The sequence below is a fragment of the Oncorhynchus clarkii genome, chromosome 23, assembly GCF_045791955.1.
Source record: "Oncorhynchus clarkii lewisi isolate Uvic-CL-2024 chromosome 23, UVic_Ocla_1.0, whole genome shotgun sequence".
NCBI lineage: Eukaryota > Metazoa > Chordata > Actinopteri > Salmoniformes > Salmonidae > Oncorhynchus > Oncorhynchus clarkii.
In genome coordinates this window covers 49,704,332-49,728,282 of record NC_092169.1, presented here as the reverse complement: position 1 = coordinate 49,728,282, position 23,951 = coordinate 49,704,332, and the positions used below count along the sequence as shown (strand labels likewise).

Here is a 23,951-nt window from a genome sequence, read left to right as displayed (position 1 = left end):
ACTCCTCTGTGGTGTAGTGAGCAGTCACAGTCACATAGCTTTCTGTTACCCTGGACGTCCACTCCTCTGTGGAGTAGTCACAGTCACGTAGCTTTCTGCTACCCTGGAGGTCCACTCCTCTGTGGTGTAGTGAGCAGTCACAGTCACGTAGCTTTCCGTTGCCCTGGAGGTCCACTCCTCTGTGGTGAGGGCAACAGAGGATGCCTTGGATAATTAGTTGACAATTCTGATATTTTCCTGTTCATAAAGATCTGACACGATCTTCATACTGAAGTGGGTGTGGCAGGGGATTTTGTAGCATGGCTCAACCACCTTCACCATATTTTGAAACCCTTTGTTTTCCACAACAGAGTGTGGCCTCATGTCTGCAGCGATAAACATCCCAATAGATTGTGATGGCTTCAGCCCGGTCTGATTCTGCAGCAAAGCGCTTAAATGCCGCGGTGAGAAGTTGTTGTCTCTTGGCTGAGCTGGCTCCTGTCACTGACACACCAGAGAGACGACGCTTTAAATGTGTGGCCATGCTCCATGTATATCCATGATCATACGGCTTTCTTGTGGCACAACGCCTGCACACCGTAATGGTGTTGTCCACCACCCTTCTTCCTTCATCATATTTGACAGGGAAGCCAAAATGCTCCCATACATGAGACTTAAATGAAGCGGGAGGCGTTTCCAGTTCAGCTCCTCTGTTAGCTATGGCTGTCACTGCTCTTTTTTCTTAGCTTTTTGCAACAGTTTTCAGCTGTGCTAACATAATTGCAAAAGGTTTTTCTAATGATCAATTAGCCTTTTAAAAATTATAAACTTGGATTAGCTATCACAACGTGCCATTGGAACACAGGAGTGAGGGTTGCTGATAATGGGCCTCTGTACGCCTATGTAGGTATTCCGTTAAAAGCCGTTTCCAGCTGCAATAGTCATTTACAACATTAATAATGTCTACACTGTAGACTGACACTGTAGACATCTGACCAATTTTATGTTATTTTAATTGACAAAAAAATTGCTTTTCTTTCAAAAACAAGGACATTTCTAAGTTACCCTGAATTTTTGAACAGTAGCATATATGGAAATGTCAAAAAATAAATATATATATATATATTTCCATTCGGGCAGATTAACTCTATTCTTGTGAAACTTTCTTTTTTATTTCTTTTTTATTTGTCCTGGACAAGCGTTAATGTCGAGGCCCGTCTGGTTTGTGTTCATGCATCTCTGTGGCTGTGCCCTAAAGATGATTTTCTTGTAGGTACATACGGCTGTACGGCAGGAAGTTCAGCAAGGAGGACCATGTGCTGTTCATCAAGCTGCTGTACGAGTTGATCACCATCGACAAGCTGGAGATCAGTATGATGCAAGGCCTAGCCCGGCTACTCATCAACCTCCTCAAGTAAGACCATGGGTTACACATAATCACACAGTCACGCATGCAAACACACTCACATTGACAAGCTGGAGATGAGCATGAAAGCTGGCCCTTCTGCTCATCAACCTCCTAATGAAAGCAACACACACACCCCCATCAACAATCTTGAGACCAGTATGATGCAATGCTTCGTCCACCTCATCAGTCAATGTCACATAATGTCACTCTAATCACTCTAATCTGCTCGCCTGTCCAGCATCACTACTCTGGACGGTTCTGACTTAGAATACGTGGACAACTACAAATACCTAGGTGTCTGGTTAGACTGTAAACTCTCCTTCCAGACTCACATTAAGCATCTCCAATCCCAAATTAAATCTAGAATTGGCTTCCTATATCGCAACAAAGCATCCTTCACTCATGCTGCCAAACATACCAACGTAAAACTGACCATCCTACCGATCCTCGACTTCGGTGATGTCATCTATAAAATAGCCTCCAACACACTACTCAACAAACTGGATGTAGTCTATCACCGTGCCATCTGTTTTGTCACCAAAGCCCCATACACTACCCACCATTGAGACCTATACGCTCTCGTTGGTTGGCCCTCGCTTCATACGCGTCGCCAAACCCACTGGCTACAGGTTATCTACAAGTCTCTGCTAGGTAAAGCCCCGCCTTACCTCAGCTCACTAGTCACCATAGCAGCACCCACTCGTAGCACACACTCCAGCAGGTACAGTGGGGCAAAAAAAGTTATCCCACTTAAAAGATGAGAGGCCTGTAATTTTCATCATAGGTACACTTCAACTATGACAGATAAATGAGAAAACAAAATCCAGAAAATCACATTGTAGGATTTTTAATGAATTTATTTGCAAATTATGGTGGAAAATAAGTATTTGGTCACCTACAAACAAGCAAGATTTCTGGCTCTCATAGACCTGTAACTTCTTCTTTAAGAGGCTCCTCTGTCCTCCACTATTTACCTGTATTAATGGCACCTGTTTGAACTTGTTATCAGTATAAAAGACACCTGTCCACAACCTCAAACAGTCACACTCCAAACTCCACTATGGCCAAGACCAAAGAGCTGTCAAAGGACACCAGAAACAAAATTGTAGACCTGCACCAGGCTGGGAAGACTGAATCTGCAATAGGTAAGCAGCTTGGTTTGAAGAAATCAACTGTGGTGGCAATTATTAGGAAATAAAAGACATAAAAGACCACTGATAATCTCCCTCGATCTGGGGCTCCACGCAAGATCTCACCCCGTGGGGTCAAAATGATCACAAGAACGGTGAGCAGAAATCCCAGAATCACACGGGGGGACCTAGTGAATGACCTGCAGAGAGCTGGGACCAAAGTAACAAAGCCTACCATCAGTAACACACTACGCCGCCAGGGACTCAAATCCTGCAGTGCCAGACGTGTCCCCCTGCTTAAGCCAGTACATGTCCAGGCCCGTCTGAAGTTTGCTAGAGAGCATTTGGATGATCCAGAAGAAGATTGGGAGAATGTCATATGGTCAGATGAAACTAAAATATAACTTTTTGGTAAAAACTCAACTCGCCGTGTTTGGAGGACAAAGAATGCTGAGTTGCATCCAAAGAACACCATACCTACTGTGAAGCATGGGGGTGGAAACATCATGCTTTGGGGCTGTTTTTCTGCAAAGGGACCAGGACGACTGAGCCGTGTAAAGGAAAGAATGAATGGGGTCATGTATCGTGAGATTATGAGTGAAAACCTCCTTCCATGAGCAAGGGCATTGAAGATGAAACGTGGCTGGGTCTTTCAGCATGACAATGATCCCAAACACATCGCCCGGGCAACGAAGGAGTGGCTTCGAAAGAAGCATTACTTATTTTCCACCATAATTTGCAAATAGATTCATAAAAAATCCTACAATGTGATTTTCTGGATTTTTTTTCTCATTTTGTCTGTCCATAGTTGAAGTGTACCTATGATGAAAATTACAGGCGTCTTTCATCTTTTTAAGTGGGAGAACTTGCACAATTGGTGGCTGACTAAATACTTTTTTGCCCCACTGTATATCTCACTGGTCACCCCCAAAGCCAATTCCTCCTTTGGTCGTCTTTCCTTCCAGTTCTTTGCTGCCGATGACTGGAACGAACTGCAAAAATCTTTGAAGCTGGAGACTCATATCTCCCTCACTAACTTTGAGCATCAGCTGGCAGCAGCTCACAGATCACTGCACCTGTACATAGCCCATCTATCTATCTATCTACCTCATCCCCATACAGTATTTATTTATTTATCTTGCTCCTTTGCACCCCAGTATCTCTACTTGCACATTCATCTTCTGCACATCTACCATTCCAGTGTTTAATTGCTATATTGTAATTACTTCGCCACCATGGCCTATTTATTGCCTTAACTCCCTTATCTTACCTCATTTGCACTCACTGTATATAGACTTTTTGTTTTCTTTTGTTCTACTGTATTATTTACCATAGCAGCACCCACTATTTATTCCATGTGTAACTCTGTGTTGTATGTCGAATTGCTATGCTTTATCTTGGCCAGGTCACAGTTGCAAATGAGAACTTGTTCTCAACTAGCCTACCTGGTTAAATAAAGGTGAAAAAAAAATCTACTTATTTTGGGTCTATTGTTTCCCTCCTAATTGTATGAGAAGCTTGAGTGTCACTCATGTTTCAGAGTTGAAATACTCTCCATAAATTGAACCCTCTGACCACAATTGCGTGAGAAGCTTTTTGAGGCAAGGGTGACATGATTTTTTTCAATTAATAAGTCTTTAACATATTTTAACCCCACCTACTCTATTTCTAACAGAAAAACAGAGTTGCTGTCGCGTGATGACCTGGAGTTGCCTTGGAGACCACTGTACGAGCTGCAAGACAGGATCCTCTACTCAAAGACAGAACACCTGGGCCTCAACTGGTTCCCCAAGTACGTCCCTCTTCTCTTTTACCAGAATGGTTAAAAACATGTATTTTTTTATTTTTTTAAAGATCTCCACATATTGAAACCAACCCATCCAATATAGGTTCTTCCCATTTTGAGCCCTCCCTCTATAAGCAGGAAGGTGGTGGGGCCCCGCTTCTACCTTTGTGTTTGTTACGGAGCTCACTTCCTAATCTCTAGTGGTGGTATAAATGAATTTATTGTGAAATGTGTCAGTTAATCCGCTGGAGGTTTGTTGGTACTGCCTACTGCCACGGTTCTGGCTAATACAGTTCAACACACTGTTCATTCAGTTTCCCTTTGCCTCCTTGATGCATCCTTTCATAAGGCTTCAGCATGCTTCAGTTTGGCTGGCTGCTAGCCGAAGCTGTCTGGGCGACCCAAACGAGTAGCTTGCGGACTCCCTTAAGACATTCGCTTGAAAAAACAACTTATCGAAGTCCAAAACGAACAAAAACGTCACAATGTTATGATAATATATGCACAACCTCTTCCAGACTGTTTTGTCTGGGAAGTATGCTGATGCCTTTACATGCAAAGATTGTTATCCCTGACCATTTTTGTAGGCTAGGCTCATTTCTGAAAGTTGTCAAATCTGTACCAACACACCCCCAGGTTGCATATAGCCAAGGACCTCCATCCCACCCCTTTTCTCCCAGCAAGCAGTGCGAGGTGCTCTTGTATAGTGCTATGGAAACATTGTGTTACAACAAAGCCTGGCTAGCACATAATGGGCTTTCACAAAGGGAAGCAAGTTACCCGGTTTATTGATACTATGATAATTAAAGGAGCAGTGAAAAAACAAAACAAATGAGAAAATGTGTAATGACGCTGTGGTACAAAAAAAGGTGTTAGAATTTGATATTGAAATGGATTGGCTTTTCATAGTGTGAATCTGAATCTGTTTTTATGCCTTTGTTTCCTCTCACATTCAGTTCTCTACGGCCTCGTGCTTCCTCTAAACACGTAATGATAAAATTGTTTCAGAGGTGGTAAGGACAACGCTTCTCTTTTGTGATAAAAAATTAAATGTATTTCATCCTTTTATTCAGGCACTCTTTGGTTTTTATTTGTCTATGTTGCATGTTGAAAACCAAAAAGCACACTGGACACCCCCACGCAGCTGGTTTGACGTAAAATCAACTACAAATCAACCTAAAACCAAAAAGCAATGTTAACATTTCACTCATATTGGAGACTGTCGCACTGCATCTAACTGGACTCTATATCCCCCATACCTATTCTTTGTCAAGTCCCATATGATTTCGTGGTTTGACCTGCTTTGTCAGCACTAGAGTAGGCCACTTGAATTGTTTTACAAGAGCACATTCTGAATTCACCTCTTTAAAAACATCCATGATGGACAACTTTTCCGTGATGCTAAAGAGCACAGATTTGTGCAACAACAAAGAAAATGCTTCCTTATAATGCACATTGTTAGGGAAAAGTTCCAAATTTGGCCTAAATCACGCTACCAGATAATACATTTTACCTTGTTTCTTTGCACTGATCTGTGCTCTTTTGTGCCACAACTGTTGTCCCATATTTCTGAGTGAGAGTCATGGTAAAGGTAGTTTGAAGCTCTTGTATCTTGTTCCTCCTGGTATACTGGTATAAGATGGGGGTGATTATCACATGTTTCACCCAAGTATTCTAAAGGTCATTGGGTTTGGGGTTCCCCAGGGTTGAGTGTTGGAGCTATTGGTGTTCTGGTCATGTTACTTTGTATTTGTAATTCAGAGGATGAGTTTAGGGATTGTCAGTGTGGTCGGTCTGTGGGAAGTAGACCTATAAGAGAACTATAGTTGGGTCCCAAAAATCTCTCCTTCCTCCTGAGGTGTGCACTCTTTCACTACTATATACAAATGTATAAACATTTGTGAACAAGTGCACATTTCTGGAGAAAAAAAAAGATTAGGCTATTGGGACGCACCCAACTCACTCAAGCCCTGAGTTGCAAAGCCAGGAGCCCTTGGCAGAAGTCGCTCATCTGTATAGTTCCCATTAGTCTATTGAATTAAAGCAATGCAGTACGGTTAATTTGAAAGAGACTTGAATAAGTTTGAGTTTAGCGCGTGGTTGAATGCAATAGACGAGGCAGTTACAACGCATGACTTGAGCTCGGTGTGTGAGTGGTGGAAAGGTAGGGTGTTTGAGTGGTGGAAAGGTAGGGTGTTTGAGCTCAGGGTGTGTGAGTGATGGCAGGAGGTTTTAGGGTGTGTGAGTGATGGCAGGAGTTTTGAGGGTGTTTGAGATCAGGTTGTGTGATTGGTGTGAAGGCAGGGGGATTGAGGGTGTTTGAGCTCAGGGTGTGTGAGTGGCGGGAAGGCAGGGGGAATGAGGGTGTTTGAGCTCAGGGTGTGTGAGTGGCGGGAAGGCAGTGAGATTAAGGGTGTTTGAGCTCAGGGTGTGTGATTGGTGTGAAGGCAGGGTGATTGAGGGTGTGTGAGTGGCGGGAAGGCAGGGTGATTGAGGGTGTGTGAGTGGCGGGAAGGCAGGGTAATTGAGGGTGTTTGAGCTCAGGGTGTGTGAGTGGCGGGAAAGCAGGGTGTTTGAGCTCAACAGCTGCGGTTATATTGGTCTCAGATAAATCTTTTGACACTGAGTTGAGTGACCAACCTTTTCAAGCTGTTCATAATGATGGTAACATTCAGAAAAAGGCCCAACCGTTACCAAACCGAAGCCTGTAACAGCAGTCAGCAATACTACAGTGTAGGCTGGTGTTGGTTGTATTATTTAGGCAGCAAACGGAAGAAAATGGACTGAATGGGAGAGACTACTTGAAGTTGTCCATTAAGAAACACTCAGATGGGAGGGACTACTTGAAGTTGTCCATTAAGAAACACTCATATGGGAGGGACTACTTGAAGTTGTCCATTAAGAAACACTCATATGGGAGGGACTACTTGAAGTTGTCCATTAAGAAACACTCATATGGGAGGGACTACTTGAAGTTGTCCATTAAGAAACACTCATATGGGAGGGACTACTTGAAGTTGTCCAATAAGAAACATTAATTTCTGTTTTTTTCTTTGCATGCCCTGAGTACAGCCCAGATATGTTTACTGTTTAGTCAGGCTAAGTGATTTAAAAAGCCTAAAACAATAGGCACCCTCCATTTAACACCCTCAAGATCAACGTTCATTATAAGTATTAACGGCTAGACCTACTATTTACATAAAGCCTCAGTCCCAGTCATTTTCTCTCCAAGACAATACCCTAAGCCCAATAGAAAGCCCCCTTCTGATGATTGTGAATGAACAGAGTACATCTGTTAAATGATTTACCATTCATGTTCTGCAGTTACACTGCTAGCCCAGGGCCACCCAGGACAAAAGTAGAACGGCCCTGGAATAGTCCCATTGTTGTAGTCATTGACTTGAGTTCTGTTTATGTTTCTATAGTGCTTTTGTCACGCTATTCCAGTTTGTATGTCCCTAATTTCCTTGCTGTTTCTATGTACACACATGGTCCTCACATCCCTTACTTTTGATCAGTGCTTGAGTTGAGCCAGTCCAGACACTTGTCTCTCTACTGCTTGATTACAGACCACTCTTTCAGAGTACTCACTCTAAAATATGAACACTGCTGTATCTTAAAATGAGCCCCACAGCTCAATTTAGTACCCAAGCCAGCACCTTTCTCATTACATTTCAGGCACTGCTTTTGATGAGCATGTACTAAATGTGGAATTTCAATGTGAGTGATTTGGCTGTACCTGCATGCAGTCAGTCAACCTCATCATAATTGCATTGGTGTGTTCAGTGTGCTCGTTGTTTCATCAACAGCCACCTCTGTCTGTTCTGATGTCTCAACACCTATCTCTCTCTCTCTCTCTCTCTCTCTCTCTCTCTCTCTCTCTCTCTCTCTCTCTCTCTCTCTCTCTCTCTCTCTCTCTCTCTCTCTCTCTCTCTCTCTCTCTCTCTCTCTCTCTCTCTCTCTCTCTCTCTCTCTCTCTCTCTCTCTCTCTCTCTCTCTCTCTCTCTCTCTCTCTCTCTCTCTCTCTCTCTCTCTCGTTCCTCTTCTCTCTCTCTCTCTCGTTCCTCTTCTCTCTCTCTCTCTCTCTCTCGTTCCTCTTCTCTCTCTCTCTCTCTCTCTCGTTTCTCTCTCTCTCTCTCTCGTTCCTCTTCTCTCTCGTTCCTCTTCTCTCTCTCTCTCTTGTTCCTCTTCTTTCTCTCTCTCTTGTTCCTCTTCTCTCTCTCTCTCTTGTTCCTCTTCTCTCTCTCTCTCTTGTTCCTCTTCTCTCTCTCTCTCTTGTTCCTCTTCTCTCTCTCTCTCTTGTTCCTCTTCTCTCTCTCTTGTTCCTCTTCTCTCTTGTCTTTTCTCTTTCTCCCCCAGCTCGGTGGAAAATGTTCTGAAAACACTTGTGAAAAGCTGCAGACCGTAAGTATATATTTTTAAACCCCTATATGAAATATACTGTATGTCTTTTTAAAGAATTCAGTTGCTGAGCTCATTGTTGCATTTATTCTTGGGATACTTTTGGTGAACACTGGTGTATCATCTGAAGAGTTATTGTATCATTACAACATGGCCTGTTATCCATCTGTTCTTACTTCAGAACTCCTGCCATTGAATGATAGCCCTGGAGTAGATGCACACCAAGCCATGGGACTACTCTGAATTAAATAAGAGACATTCTGTGAAACTGAACTGTCAGTAAGAAACCTCCTTTTGGGACTTAGGTCTGGTCTTAGCCTAGGTCTGCTGACTGACAATTTGTCAAGGTCATGCTAGCTAGAACTCCCATGTGGTCTAAGACATTGCATCGCAGTGCTACCGGTGCCACTAGAGACTCTGGGTTCGAGTCTAGGCTCTGTCGCAGCCGGCCGCGACCGGGAGACCCATTGGGCGGCGCACAATTGGCCCAGCGTCGTCCAGATTAGTGGAGGGTTTGGCCAGCAGGGATGTCCTTGTCCCATCGCACACTAGTGACAACTATGACGGTCCAGGCGCAGTGCACACTGACACGGTCGCCAAGTGTACGGCGTTTCCTCCGAGATTGGTGCGGCTGGCTTCCGGGTTAAGTGGGCATTGTGTCAAGAAGCAGCGCGGTTGTGTTTCGGAGGACACATGTCCTCCGCCTCTCCCGGGTTCGCACAGGAGTTGCAGCGATAAGACAGTAACTACCAATTGGATTCCACAAAATTTTGGAGGGAAAAGGGGTGCTAGCTAGTTCCATCCCTGGATGCCAGGCAAGGATATATTTTGCATTCGGATGTTTATGACTGAAATGCATACTTACAAGCCCTTAACCAACAATGCAGTTCAAGAAAAAGTTATGAAAATATTTACCAAATAAACAAAAGTATAAAAAATAATATAAATTAACACAATAAAATAACAATAACGAGGCTATATACCGGGGGTACCGGTACTGAGTCAGTGTGTGGAGGTACAGGTTAGTTGAGGTAATTTGTACATGTAGGTGGGGGTGAAGTGACTATGCATAGATAATAAACAGCAAGTAGCAGGAGTGTAAAAACAAAGGGGGTGGGGGGTGTCGTCAATGCAAATAGTTTGGTGGCCATTTTATTAATTGTTCAGCGGTCTTATGGCTTGGGGGTTGAAGCTATTAAGGAGCCTTTTGGTCCTAGACTTGGTGCTCCGGTACTGCTTGCCGTGCGGTAGCAGAGAGAACAGTCTATGACTTGGGTGACTGGGGGGGGGCTTGGGGGGCTTTCCTCTGACACTGCCTAGTATATAGGTCCTGGATGGCAGGAAGCTTGGCCCCAGTGATTTACTGAGCCGGACACATTACCCTCTAGCGCCTTACGGTTGGATGCTAGCAGTTGCCTTACCTGGTGGTGATGCAACCGGTCAGGATGCTCTCGATGGTGGAGCTGATGAACGTTTTGAGGATCTGGGGACCCATGCCAAATATTTTCGGTCTCCTGGGGGGGAGAAGGTGTTGTCGTGCCCTCTTCACAACTGTCTTGGTGTGTTTGGACCATGGTAGTTCGTTGGTGATGTGGACACCAAGGAACTTAAAGCTCTCTACCCACTCCACTACAGCCCCGTCGATGTTAATGGGGGCCTGTTAGGCCTGCCTTTTCCTTTAGTCCACAATCAGCTCCTTTGTCTTGTTCACATTGAGGCAGAGGTTGTTGTCCTGGCACCACACTGCCAGGTCTCTGACCTCCTCCCTATAGGCTGTCTCATCATTGTTGGTGATCAGACACACCACTGTTGTGTCGTCAGCAAACTTAATGATGGTGTTGGAGTCGCAGTCGTGGGTAAACAGGGAGTACAGGACGGGACTAAGCACGCACCCCTGAGGGGCACCAGTGTTGAGGATCAGCATGGCAGACGTGTTGTTGCCTACCCTTACCACCTGGGGGCGGCCCATTAGGAAGTCCAGGATCCAGTTGCAGAGGGAGGTGTTTAGTCCCAGGGTGTTTAGCTTAGTGATGAGCTTTGTGGACACTGGTGTTGAACGCTGAGCTGTAGTCGATGAACAGCATTCTCACATAGGTGTTCCTTTTGTCCAGGTGGGAAAGGGCAGTGTGGAGTGCAATTGAGACTGCGTCATCTGTGGATCTGTTGGGGCGGTATGCAATTTGGAGTGGGTCTAGGGTATCTGGAATGATGCTGTTGATGTGAGCCATGACCAGCCTTTCAAAAGACTTCATGGCTACAAACGTGAGTGCTACCGGGCGTTAGTCATTTAGGCAGGTAACCCTCGCTTCCCTGTGCACAGGGACTATTGTAACCACTCACAGGCAGGGTGGCAGAGATTTGTGTGTGCGCGCGTGCAAGTGTCAAGAAGCTTAGTCACTCAGTTGAGTCCCTGAGTTACTTGCTTCTGTAGTGACTGAGACTTAATCCTATTATCCAATCTAATTTTGGCCTGGTAGAGTTTCCTGTTACTGTGAGCAGAGAAGTAGGGATTGAGAGAGGGGTGGAGGAGAGAGAGAGCCCTTTGGGGCTAGTTGTACTCAGCAGCAGTGAAGTAGGGACCGAGAGAGAGGTAGAGGAGAGAGAGAGATAAAGCCCTTTGGGCCAGGAGCACTCAGCAGCAGTGAAGTAGGGGCCGAGAGAGAGGTAGAGGAGAGAGAGAGATAAAGCCCTTTGGGCCAGGAGCACTCAGCAGCAGTGAAGTAGGGACCGAGAGAGAGGTAGAGGAGAGAGAGAGAGATAAAGCCCTTTGGGCCAGGAGCACTCAGCAGCAGTGAAGTAGGGACCGAGAGAGAGAGCCCTTTGGGGCCAGGAGCACTCAGCAGCAGTGAAGTAGGGACCGAGAGAGAGAGCCCTTTGGGGCCAGGAGCACTCAGCAGCAGTGAAGTAGGGACCGAGAGAGAGAGCCCTTTGGGGCCAGGAGCACTCAGCAGCAGAGAAGTAGGGACCGAGAGAGAGAGCCCTTTGGGGCCAGGATCACTCAGCAGCAGAGTGGCCTAATGCAAGGCCTGTTAAGGAGTTTAATGAAGATCAATTGCAACTGCAAAGCGATGGGAAGGACATGAGAAGGGAATTGGATAGTCGTACATATTGTTATTTGGGGTTTTCTGGCCATTCAATTGAATTGGAATGTTTAGGTAGAAAGAACTGCAGTTGTTGGCCTATAGCTCGGTTTAAGCCATGCAAAACTGCTCTTCTGCGGTCCAAGTGCTGATGCTGTTGTGTTCACACAAACCTGCTCACGATCTGATTACATTAGCTATACTGATGCTTTTTTATATCAGCAAACGCTTAACTGCCATTGTTTCATATACACATTTTATTTGATTCCATTGCCATAGCTGCAAAACTAGAAATTATAATATAATTAATCTATTTCTGTCTGCCAACCAATGGTTTGTGGCCATGGTCAAGGCCTACGTGCAGCATTGCTCTTTGCATGTCTAGGAGTAGGATGCTTTGTCGTTAATTATTTATAAAATAGTACATAAATGATTTATATGATGAATGCCATATGCACATCACACATTGTTTGTCCTTGGCGAGGGGTTAAACAACTTTATTATGCTCATTTTTAGATGCTTGTAGTATTATGGCTGATATACACCACACCAAACTACAGGCCTTTATGATGGCACTAAAATACAGGCCTTTATGATGGCACTATAAATACAGGCCTTTATGATGGCACTATAAATACAGGCCTTTGTGATGGCACTATAAATACAGGCCTTTATGATGGCACTATAAATACAGGCCTTTATGATGGCACTATAAATACAGGCCTTTATGATGGCACTATAAATACAGACCTTTATGATGGCACTATAAATACAGGCCTTTATGATGGCACTATAAATACAGGCCTTTATGATGGCACTATAAATACAGACCTTTATGATGGCACTATAAATACAGGCCTTTGTGATGGCACTATAAATACAGGCCTTTATGATGGCACTATAAATACAGGCCTTTATGATGGCACTATAAATACAGGCCTTTATGATGGCACTATAAATACAGGCCTTTATGATGGCACTATAAATACAGGCCTTTATGATGGCACTATAAATACAGGCCTTTATGATGGCACTATAAATACAGGCCTTTGTGATGGCACTATAAATACAGGCCTTTGTGATGGCACTATAAATACAGGCCTTTGTGATGGCACTATAAATACAGGCCTTTATGATGGCACTATAAATACAGGCCTTTATGATGGCACTATAAATACAGGCCTTTATGATGGCACTATAAATACAGGCCTTTGTGATGGCACTATAAATACAGGCCTTTATGATGGCACTATAAATACAGGCCTTTATGATGGCACTATAAATACAGGCCTTTATGATGGCACTATAAATACAGGCCTTTATGATGGCACTATAAATACAGGCCTTTATGATGGCACTATAAATACAGGCCTTTATGATGGCACTATAAATACAGGCCTTTATGATGGCACTATAAATACAGGCCTTTATGATGGCACTATAAATACAGGCCTTTGTGATGGCACTATAAATACAGGCCTTTGTGATGGCACTATAAATACAGGCCTTTATGATGGCACTATAAATACAGGCCTTTATGATGGTACTATAAATACAGGCCTTTGTGATGTGATATTTTATTTGATTCTTCAGGTATTTTCCGGAGTCGGCCACCCAGGAGATGTTGGAGGAGTGGCGTCCACTGCTCTGTCCATTTGACGTGACCATGCAGAGAGCAATAGGATACTTAGAGCTCTTCCTCCCCACCACCCTACCCCCAGAGCTGCACCACAAGGGCTTCAAGTGAGAACACACACCTCTGCCACCTCCCCATAGGGTTGCATAATTACAGAAACTCCCAAAGTGCACAGGTTTTTCAGAAATCCCAGTTGAGGTATTCCCTTCTAGCTTTTTCCCTTCTGATTACAGGAACGTTTCTGGAATATTTCAACCTTACGACATCCCAAAACTTGGATTTAAATCACCATTTCAATTTTATTCTCTTAAAAAAAAAATATATATAAACACTGTGTAAATGCCACAGTTGAGATGTGTTGTGTGTGCAGTATGCTTCAGCTATGAGATGTGTTGTGTGTGCAGTATGCTTCAGCTATGAGATGTGTTGTGTGTGCAGTATGCTTCAGCTATGAGGTGTGTGTGTGTGTGTGCAGTATGCTTCAGATATGAGATGTGTGTGTGTGTGTGCAGTATGCTTCAGCTATGAGATGTGTGTGTGTGTGTGTGTGTGTGCAGTATGCTTCAGCTATGAGATGTGTGTGCAGTATGCTTCAGCTATGAGATGTGTGTGCAGTATGCTTCAGCTATGAGGTGTGTGTGCAGTATGCTTCAGCTATGAGGTGTGTGTGTGTGCAGTATGCTTCAGCTATGAGGTGTGTGTGTGTGCAGTATGCTTCAGCTATGAGATGTGTGTGCAGTATGCTTCAGCTATGAGGTGTGTGTGCAGTATGCTTCAGCTATGAGGTGTGTGTGCAGTATGCTTCAGCTATGAGATGTGTGTGCAGTATGCTTCAGCTATGAGGTGTGTGTGCAGTATGCTTCAGCTATGAGATGTGTGTGCAGTATGCTTCAGCTATGAGATGTGTGTGCAGTATGCTTCAGCTATGAGGTGTGTGTGCAGTATGCTTCAGCTATGAGGTGTGTGTGTGTGCAGTATGCTTCAGCTATGAGGTGTGTGTGTGTGCAGTATGCTTCAGCTATGAGATGTGTGTGCAGTATGCTTCAGCTATGAGGTGTGTGTGCAGTATGCTTCAGCTATGAGGTGTGTGTGCAGTATGCTTCAGCTATGAGATGTGTGTGCAGTATGCTTCAGCTATGAGGTGTGTGTGCAGTATGCTTCAGCTATGAGGTGTGTGTGCAGTATGCTTCAGCTATGAGATGTGTGTGCAGTATGCTTCAGCTATGAGATGTGTGTGCAGTATGCTTCAGCTATGAGGTGTGTGTGCAGTATGCTTCAGTATGTATGAGAGTTTGTTTTCTGATCACCAGGTTGTGGTTTGATGAGCTCATCAGCTTGTGGGTGGCAGTACAGAACCTTCCAGGTTGGGAGGTGGTAAGTTGGACAACATTCACTTGATTGACATACTGGTGTGTGGTAGTATTATCCGAATGCCAGATCTGTTTGTGCTGTCTTGACAAGTTGGCACAAACAGATCTGGAACCAGGCTATTGTAGTACAGTTTCCAACATTCTTTTTGATAGACAGAACCTTTAACTATTCGCTAGATATTCCTCAATTAAAGTTTTCCTTGTTCATTTTTTTTTTTCCCCACAGCATCTTGTCAACCTGTTTGCCCGCTTGGCCAACGACAACATTGGCTACATTGACTGGGACCCATATATACCCAAGGTATGGACACTCCTCCATCAATAACATTTGTCTCGCTGTGCCTATAGAAACTACCCCATTACTCGACCCCAATGGTCTTTTCTAGCAGGTCCCAATTCACTCCCTGCCCCTATTCCCTTGGTCTTAACACTTTGATGTTTACTGATCTATAAGGTGTAAGCAATACAGATATGCATAACGTTGAAGGGTTTGGGCCAAGTGAGCCATTTGGGAGTGTCAAGTGTTTTTGCAACATGCTGAAATCTTACCCTCTGCATTTGACCTGTGACCTTAGTTGTGGTGTGCATGTCATAGCAGACCAGACAGTCACTGAAAGTGCTGCCTGTTAGTGACTAACTACTGTAACACAGTTCCCTGTTGGTCTTCCTGGCGTGTAGCATGTCTTTCACCATGTTTTATATGTTATTACCCAACATGTCCTGATCTCAAATGTCATGTAATGAAATGGATGAAAATTATTTTAAAAATCCCACAAAAATATGAAATCCTGTGATCAGAAAAAGTAATTGGATGACTGGACAATAAAGTATTCATCATCTTCACATGGATTGCTCCTTTTTGATGCCAGATCTTCACCAGAGTGCTGCGTAGTCTGAACCTCCCGGTGGGGACCAGTCAGCTGCTGGTTCCCAGATACCTGACAAACGCCTACGATGTCGTACACGTGGTCCTCTGGGTCTCCGCTTTACTGGTCAGTCACTCTTCACAATCAGTGTTGCTCAATCAATGCTTTTTTTTATAGCTCTTCAAGTTTGTTTCAATGTTTTCACAGTAATCATACAATACAATGTCAGATCACAACACAATAATACTCTGGAATAAGTGTAGTGCTGTTCTGTTGGATACTGCTGTTTCCGGTAGACCTCCAGTCATTGGGCTAACGCTAGTTAGCATTGGCTCACGATGGAATGATAGTTGTGTTAATGGAATAATCTGTTTTGCTTTTCATCTTGTTAAGCATCTGTTGTTTGTGTGATGGCAGGGAGGCCCCAGTAAACAAGCCCAGGCACAGCTCCGTGGCCTTTTCAACAGCATCACGTCTTTCTTCCACCCATCCAACCATGGACGCTGGCTGGTGAGTCACTGCCACGCTCACTTCTTCAATGTTTACCCAGACGGGCATCTCATTCTCCTAACAAACCTTTCGTTGCACTGGCATACCTGCACACTCAAATCACAGTCTTAGTGACTAGCTCTTTGAATGTGCCCCACATTCCCCTTCTCCTTGCTCCAGAAGCTTCCCTAGGCCTCCTGGCAGTTCCCTCTCCAACCCTCCAAACCCAGGGGTTTGTGTACATACCGTTCGTTCAGAATGAATGCCCTGATGACACATAAGAGAGCGGCAGCTGCCAGCAGTACTATAAAAGGTCAGCCAGATATCCGGGCTCATGCCATTTTTTTCTAGAAACATCCAACCTCCGTCATCATACCAGAGCCTCAGGCTGCAAGCTGTGTCTTCACAGTCATACACAATCCTTTATTTATGGCAGAGGGACTCAGACCTTGGTTCAATTACCATTACTAATACTTAACCTGGGATTCATTGAGCTTGCTTGACGCAATGGAATAGAATGGTCACAAAAATGCACACCCTGCTCATCCTGCACTCCAGGCAGACTAAAGCAAACGCTAAAAGTTTTTGAACCCAGGTCTGGAGGTAGAGTTGTGACCCTGTTATGTTTCTGGTAAACCCCATCAACTTGTGAGATGTTCTCCTGGTTTGTTTTCAGTGTAGGGGAATATAAACAGACAATCCCACGCTCTTGTGATCTGTGTCCAATATAAAAGTACCATGCATCCTGAGTTGGCTAAAGTAAGATGGTAATGTAGTCCTCATCGCTATAGTGACAGTAATGTACCTGCAATGTAGTGACAGTAATGTACCTGTAATGTAGTCCTCGTCGCTATAGTGACTGTAATTCAGTCCTCGTCGCTATAGTGACAGTAATGTACCTGTAATGTAGTCCTCGTCGCTATAGTGACTGTAATTCAGTCCTCGTCGCTATAGTGACAGTAATGTACCTGTAATGTAGTCCTCGTCGCTATAGTGACTGTAATTCAGTCCTCGTCGCTACCTGCTGTTCTAAAAGGGTATTGGTTCTAAAGCCATGCTGTCTTGACAGGGTATTGGTTCTAAAGCCATGCACTCCTGACAGGGTATTGGTTCTAAAGTCATGCACTCCTGACAGGGTATTGGTTCTAAAGCCATGCACTCCTGACAGGGTATTGGTTCTAAAGCCATGCTGTCCTGACAGGGTATTGGTTCTAAAGCCATGCACTCCTGACAGGGTATTGGTTCTAAAGCCATGCACTCCTGACAGGGTATTGGTTTTAAAGCCATGCACTCCTGACAGGGTATTGGTTTTAAAGCCTTGCACTCCTGACAGGGTATTGGTTCTAAAGCCATGCACTCCTGACAGGGTATTGGTTCTAAAGCCATGCTGTCCTGACAGGGTATTGGTTCTAAAGCCATGCTGTGCTCAATTTCAGTGTACTTACTGAGATGAAATGTAATTTTCCTCAACCCTGGAAGGCACGCTATCACCACACTGTCTGACACCCTATCACCACACTGTCTGACACCCCTGTGTAACGTACCGGTCTGTCTTTGTCCTCATATCTGCCTCCCGTCCAGCTTCTCTCTAACCCTGTATCTGACCCTCACACCTGTCTCTCTGTCCCTCACACCTGTCTCTCTGTCCCTCACACCTGTCTCTCTGTCCCTCACACCTGTCTCTCTGTCCCTCACACCTGTCTCTCTGTCCCTCATGAGCTTAGATGGTTCTCAAATGAATCAGGTCTCTGCATATAAATACTTAGGGATATGGTTGGATGATAAACTGCCTTTTAAAATGCATGTTGACGAACTTTGTTAACGGCAAAAAATCAAGCTAGGCTTCCTCTATAGAAACAGGACATGTTTGTCCTCTACAAATAGAAGACAAATTGTGCAAAGCTACTTTTATGTCTGTTATAGATTATGGGGATATTATTTACATGCATGTAACGGCATCAACACTTAAATCGCTGGATGCTACTTATCATTGTTCACTTAGGTTTATTACGGGTGCTAGCTACAGAACTCACCACTGTGTTTTATATCAAAATGTGGGTTGGACTTCGCTGTCCGTGAGACGAGAACAACATGCTCTCGTGTTTGTCTATAAAGCACTTCTGAATAAACTACCTTCTTATTTAACATCACTCATCAATATTATAATTAGAATTCCTAAAACCAGGTCTCAAGCATGGATTACACTTGAGGCCCATGCGGTTTCCACAGAGTTTGGTATGGCTGCCTTTTCCTGTTACGCTCCTTGCCTATGGAATAGCCTGCAGACTAAACTTCAACTTGGGACTCTTGTCGCCCATTTTAAACATTTATTGGAGGATTTTTATTCTTGTATTGCTTGTAACTGTTTTGGGTAATGCAAGTTCTTGTGCTGTTAGGGGAATAACCTGTGTGTAAATGTAATCTGTTGTTGTATTTTTTGTGTTATCTGTGATCGTTTTGTTTGTCTGGTGTAGTTTCTTAATCATTGTACCTAAACTGTATGTGTAAACATGTATACGCAGGACCCAGCTGTAAAAGAGACCTTGGTCTCAGTCTGTGTTCCTTGTTGAAATAAGGTAAAATAATGTCATCACACCTGTCTCTCGAGTCCTCACCTATCTCATGTACTGATACCGGTCTCTCTAGTCCTCACACCTATCTCTGTCCCCAGATGAAGTTGATGAAGCTGCTGCAGCGCCTCCCGGCCAGTGTGGTAAGACGGCTCCACCGGGAGCGCTACCGGAAGCCCACGTGGCTCACTCCGGTACCGGACAGCCACAAGTTGACGGAGGCGGACATCACGGCGTTCGTGGAGAGTATGATGCAGCCGGTGCTGCTGGCCATGTTCAGTAAGACGGGCAGTCTGGATGCTGCTCAGGCCCTGCAGAACCTGGCCCTCATGAGACCTGAACTTGTCATACCACCAGTGCTGGAGAAGTGAGTGAAATCAAGCAGTCAGTCAGAAGTGAATGGGCAGTGTTTCCTCTGTCGTTGTTTAAGTGGGGCGATTCCCAGTAGATCTGTTGTCTTAGGGTTGGGCGATGTAGCCAAAATATCATATCACAATATTTTTTTGACAGTATGGTGGTATTTTACATTGGTGTAAAGTACTTAAGTAAAAATAATTTGAAGTACTACTCAAGTCATTTTTTGGGGAATCTGTACTTTACTATTTATATTTTTGACAACTTTTACTTTTACTTCACTACATGATGTACTTTTTACTCCCAAAATGTTTCCTGACAACAGAAAGTACTTGTTACATTTTGAATGCTAAGCAGTACAGGGAAATGATCCAATTCACACACCTATCAAGATAACATTCCTGGTCATCCCTACTGCCTCTGATCTGGCAGACCCACTAAACACAAATGCTTCGTTAGTAAATTATTTCTGACTGATGGAGTGTGCCCCTAAATTTTAAAGACAGGAAAATGGTGCCTTCCGGTTTGCTTGATATAGGGAATTAGAAATGATTTATACTTTTACTTTTGATACTTAAATATATTTAAACCAAATACTTTTAGACTTTCACTAAAGTAGTATTTTATTGGGTGACTTTCACTTTTACTTGAGTCATTTTCTATTAAGGTTTCTTTACTTTTACTCAAGTATGACAATTGGGTACCTTTTCCACCACTGGTATTTTATGTTTATGAAAAATCTAAGTTAATCATTTTCTAAGTAATGAATGACCCTAGGATGGCAAGTGAATCCTAAGTGGCTTTAGCAGGCTTTCTCCATGCTGATGGATTTCTACACTTTTTCTTTATTATATTGTTATAGACTGTTAAAAAGATCCATACCGGCATGTGGACCCATACCAGTATACCTTAAGATAGGATATATGGCCCAGCACTAATTTATCTGGTCTTCCTCTATAGAACCTACCCTGCTATGGAGACCCTGACAGAACCCCACCAGCTGACTGCCACCCTGAGCTGTATGATCGGCGTGGCTCGCAGCCTGGTGTCTGGGGGGCAGCGCTTCCCTGAGGGCCCCACACACATGCTGCCCCTCCTCATGAGGGCTCTGCCCGGTGTTGACCCCAATGACTTCAGCAAGTGCATGGTGGGTAATAGAGTTCATAGATAATAAGCTCTTGTAGGCCTCCCACCCTCCTCCTACACTGGGGTTGCTTGGGTAAAGATATTGTCATCAATTTGGAAGTTGTTTCTGTGTGTGTTGCAAGGCTAAGTGTGCTCTCCCTCCTTTCTGCAGATAACATTCCAATTCATTGCTACGTTTGTTACTCTTGTGCCTTTGGTGGACTGTTCCTCTGCTGTTCATGAAAGGAGCGACCTGACAGCAGTGGAGAGAGAGATGTGCTCAGCCTCGGCAGAGTTTGAGGACTTTGTTCTTCAGTTCATGGACAGGTATGAGTATGGAGGAAGTCAATATAGGACTCAGGTAGGGTTGCAAAGGATTGGAAACTTTACGGTAAATTTCCGGAATTAACCATGGGAAGTTAAGCCCTGGAATTTGGGGAATTTTGCTCAAATTCATCAATAAAGTTAGCTTATAACAGTGAACCTTGTTTTGTGGGATACGCATATGGCAATTCAAGGTCTTGTGGCACATTTTGGTTAATCTATCCCCAATTCAATGGAATTGCAACCCTTTGCATGCACAGTGCATTCTTCCATCACATGTGCAGCTGATTCTCAAGATCTTGCACACTAAAGAGATGCTATTGAGCCCACACTACTACACTGAGTCAAGGACTACATGCTTTCTGGTAAGTTTTGATTACAGTACTAGGTGGGGTGAATATATTTTATGACATATGATGTTTTTGTTAAGAAGAAAATAGTAGCCTACATCAAAGTGTGTTTAAATTATTTCTAATTTAACAATTTATGATAGTTAGTTTTTGCTACCATGTGGGTTTTAGCTTGCTTGAGCTTACTAACCGAGGAGTGTTAATTCACCTGTTTCCATACATGTTTCATTAAAACATTTATCTGACAAAGGAGTTGTTTAATCTAACTGGTTCACTATTGATCTGGACATGGAATTGTGTATATATATTTTTTTTTTTACAATATATTTTCTAATCTTTACAGGAAAATGCCACAGGCACAATCTGATGTGTGGAGATATTTCACTGCAGCTAATGTAGAAGGAAAAGCTGTGTACATTTGCAAATACAGAATCATCTGGCCAATTTTAGAAAGTTCCCTCAGCGCTCACAACAAGCAATCTCTGACAAAAGTCCTTCTACTTCGTCCTGGAATCAGATGTTTTTTGACTCAATGGAGGAACGTAGTCAGAGAAATGCTGATGAATGTCTTGCTCGAGCTGTGTATGCAACTGGTTCACCTCTGATGCTCACAGGCAATGTGTATTGGAAGAGATTTCGCCCAGCATACTCCCCTCCAACCAGACATGCTTTATCTACTGATTTGCTGGATGCAGAGTTCAAGTGAAGGTCAAGCAAATCATAGAGAAAGCAGACTGTATTCCAATCATCTCTAATGGGTGGTTGAATGTTTGTGGGCAAGGAATAATTAACTACATCATCTCCACCCCTCAACCAGTATTCTACAAGAGTACAGACACAGGGGACAACACGCACACACCGGTCTCTACATTGCAGATGAGCTGAAGGCAGTCATCAATGACCGTGGACCACAGAGGGTATTTGCACTGGTGACAGACAGTGTGTGAATATGAAGGCTGCTTGGTCTAAAGTGGAGGAGTCCTACCCTGACATCACACCCATTGGCTGTGCTGCTCATGCATTGAATTTGCTCCTAAAGGACATCATGGCACTGAAAATAATGGATACACTCTACAAGAGAGCCAAGGAAATGGTTAGGTATGTGAAGGGTCATCAAGTTATAGCAGCAATCTACCTCACCAAGCAAAGTGAGAAGAATAAGAGCACCACATTGAAGCTGCCCAGCAACACCCGTTGGAGTTGTGTTGTCATCATGTTTGACAGTCTCCTGGGGGGGAAGGAGTCTCTCCAAGAAATGGCCATATCACAGTCTGCCGATATGGATAGCCCTATCAAGAAGATCCTCCTGGATGATGTATTTTGGGAGAGATTAAGCAGCCTGAAACCTATAGCAGTAGCCATTGCACGGATTGAGGGAGACAATGCCATCCTGTCTGATGTTCAGACTCTGCTAGCAGATGTAAGAGAAGAAATCTGTACTGCCCTGCCCACTTCACTGTTGCTCCAAGCAGAGGAAACTGCAGTTCTGAAATGCATCAAAAAGCGTGAAGACTTCTGCCTGAAGCCCATACACACTGCGGCGTACATGTTGGACCCCAAGTATGCTGGCAAGAGCATCCTGTCTGGTGCAGAGATCAACTAAGCCTATGGTGTCATCACTGCCGTGTCTCGCCACCTTGGCCTGGAGGAGGGCAAGGTTCTTGGCAGTCTGTCGAAGTAACTGGTCCTTGTTTGGGAACACAATCACCAAAGCACGCAACAGGCTGACCAATACAAGGGTTGAAAAATTGGTGGACATCCGGGTAAATTTGAGGCTTTTTGAGCCTGTCATCCTCAACAAGCTTGGAAAGTGACAGTGAAGATGAGGCCTCAGTCTGATGTTCAAGAGGTGGACATTGAGGAGGTCCAGGGAGAAGACATGGACGCCTGAGAAGAAGACAACCAAAGCTTTAGTTTCTAGACTATTATTTTACAGATGTATGTTGAAAATGTTTTTGGGAGATGGATCATTGAGGATCATTCAATATCCCTTTCTTTTGTTGTTTAGTGAAATCATCCCATGTGAAGAGTCAACTCATTTAATTAAAGTTCAAATCATTACTAAATGTTTTTTTTTTCTGTTGGAAGGATTTAGTAATTATATTATATTATAATCTACTTATGAAATTGTCTACTTATGATCAGGTAAAATGGTATTGTTTCGGTCTCCATATGAAATGGTAAATATATCCAATGCAACAAACATCTACATTTAAACGGTATTAATATACATTTGCATATATTTCTGTTAATTCCCATATAAAACTCAGCAAAAAAAGAAACGTCCTCTCACTGTCAACTGTGTTTATTTTCAGCAAATTTAACATGTGTAAATATTTGAATGAACATAACAAGATTCAACAACTGAGACATAAACTGAACAAGTTCCACAGACATGTGACTAACAGAAATGGAAGAATGTGTTCCTGATGAAAGGGGTGGTCAAAATCAAAAGTAACAGTCAGTATCTGGTGTGGCCACCAGCTGCATTAAGTACTGCAGTGCATCTCCTCATGAACTGCACCAGATTTGCCAGTTCTTGCTGTGAGATGTTACCCCACTCTTCCACCAAGGCACCTGCAAGTTCCCGGACATTTCTGGGGGGAATGGCCCTAGCCCTCACCCTCCGATCCAACAGGTCCCAGACATGCTCAAATGGGATTGAGATCCGGGCTCTTTGCTGGCCATGGCAGAACACGTGACATTCTTGTCTTGCAGGAAATCATGCACAGAACGAGCAGTATGGCTGGTGGCATTGGCATGCTGGAGGGTTATGTCAGGATGAGCCTGCAGGAAGGTTACCACATGAGGGAGGAGGATGTCTTCCCTGTATCTCACAGCGTTGAGATTGCCTGCAATGACAACAAGCTCAGTCTGATGATGCTGTGACACACCGCCCCAGACCATGACGGACCCTTCACCTCCAAATCGACCCGGCTCCAGAGTACAGGCCTCGGTATAACTCATTCATTCGACGATAAACGCGAATCCCACCATCACTCCTGGTGAGACAAAACCACGACTCGTCAGTGAAGAGCACTTTTTGCCAGTCCTGTCTGGTCCAGCGACGGTGGGTTTATGCC

The 23,951-nt window shown here is 44.0% G+C and overlaps 1 protein-coding gene across 3 annotated transcripts in view; it reads left to right on the top strand.

Annotated features, from left to right (window-relative positions):
• LOC139381208 (proteasome activator complex subunit 4B-like) overlaps window positions 1-23,951 on the top strand; it is a 107,889-nt gene that overhangs the window by 10,081 nt on the left and 73,857 nt on the right. Inside the window, exons 2-13 of one of the 3 annotated variants that reach the window (XM_071124655.1) lie at window positions 1,253-1,393; window positions 4,193-4,309; window positions 5,260-5,316; window positions 8,663-8,707; window positions 13,378-13,527; window positions 14,731-14,794; window positions 15,017-15,091; window positions 15,660-15,782; window positions 16,074-16,166; window positions 18,817-19,082; window positions 20,030-20,216; window positions 20,367-20,521. In XM_071124655.1, the coding sequence (XP_070980756.1) occupies window positions 1,253-1,393; window positions 4,193-4,309; window positions 5,260-5,316; window positions 8,663-8,707; window positions 13,378-13,527; window positions 14,731-14,794; window positions 15,017-15,091; window positions 15,660-15,782; window positions 16,074-16,166; window positions 18,817-19,082; window positions 20,030-20,216; window positions 20,367-20,521 (1,473 nt within the window). The remainder of the gene's footprint in view (window positions 1-1,252; window positions 1,394-4,192; window positions 4,310-5,259; window positions 5,317-8,662; window positions 8,708-13,377; window positions 13,528-14,730; window positions 14,795-15,016; window positions 15,092-15,659; window positions 15,783-16,073; window positions 16,167-18,816; window positions 19,083-20,029; window positions 20,217-20,366; window positions 20,522-23,951) is intronic. The other 2 variants (XM_071124656.1, XM_071124657.1) reach the window with 2 other exon arrangements.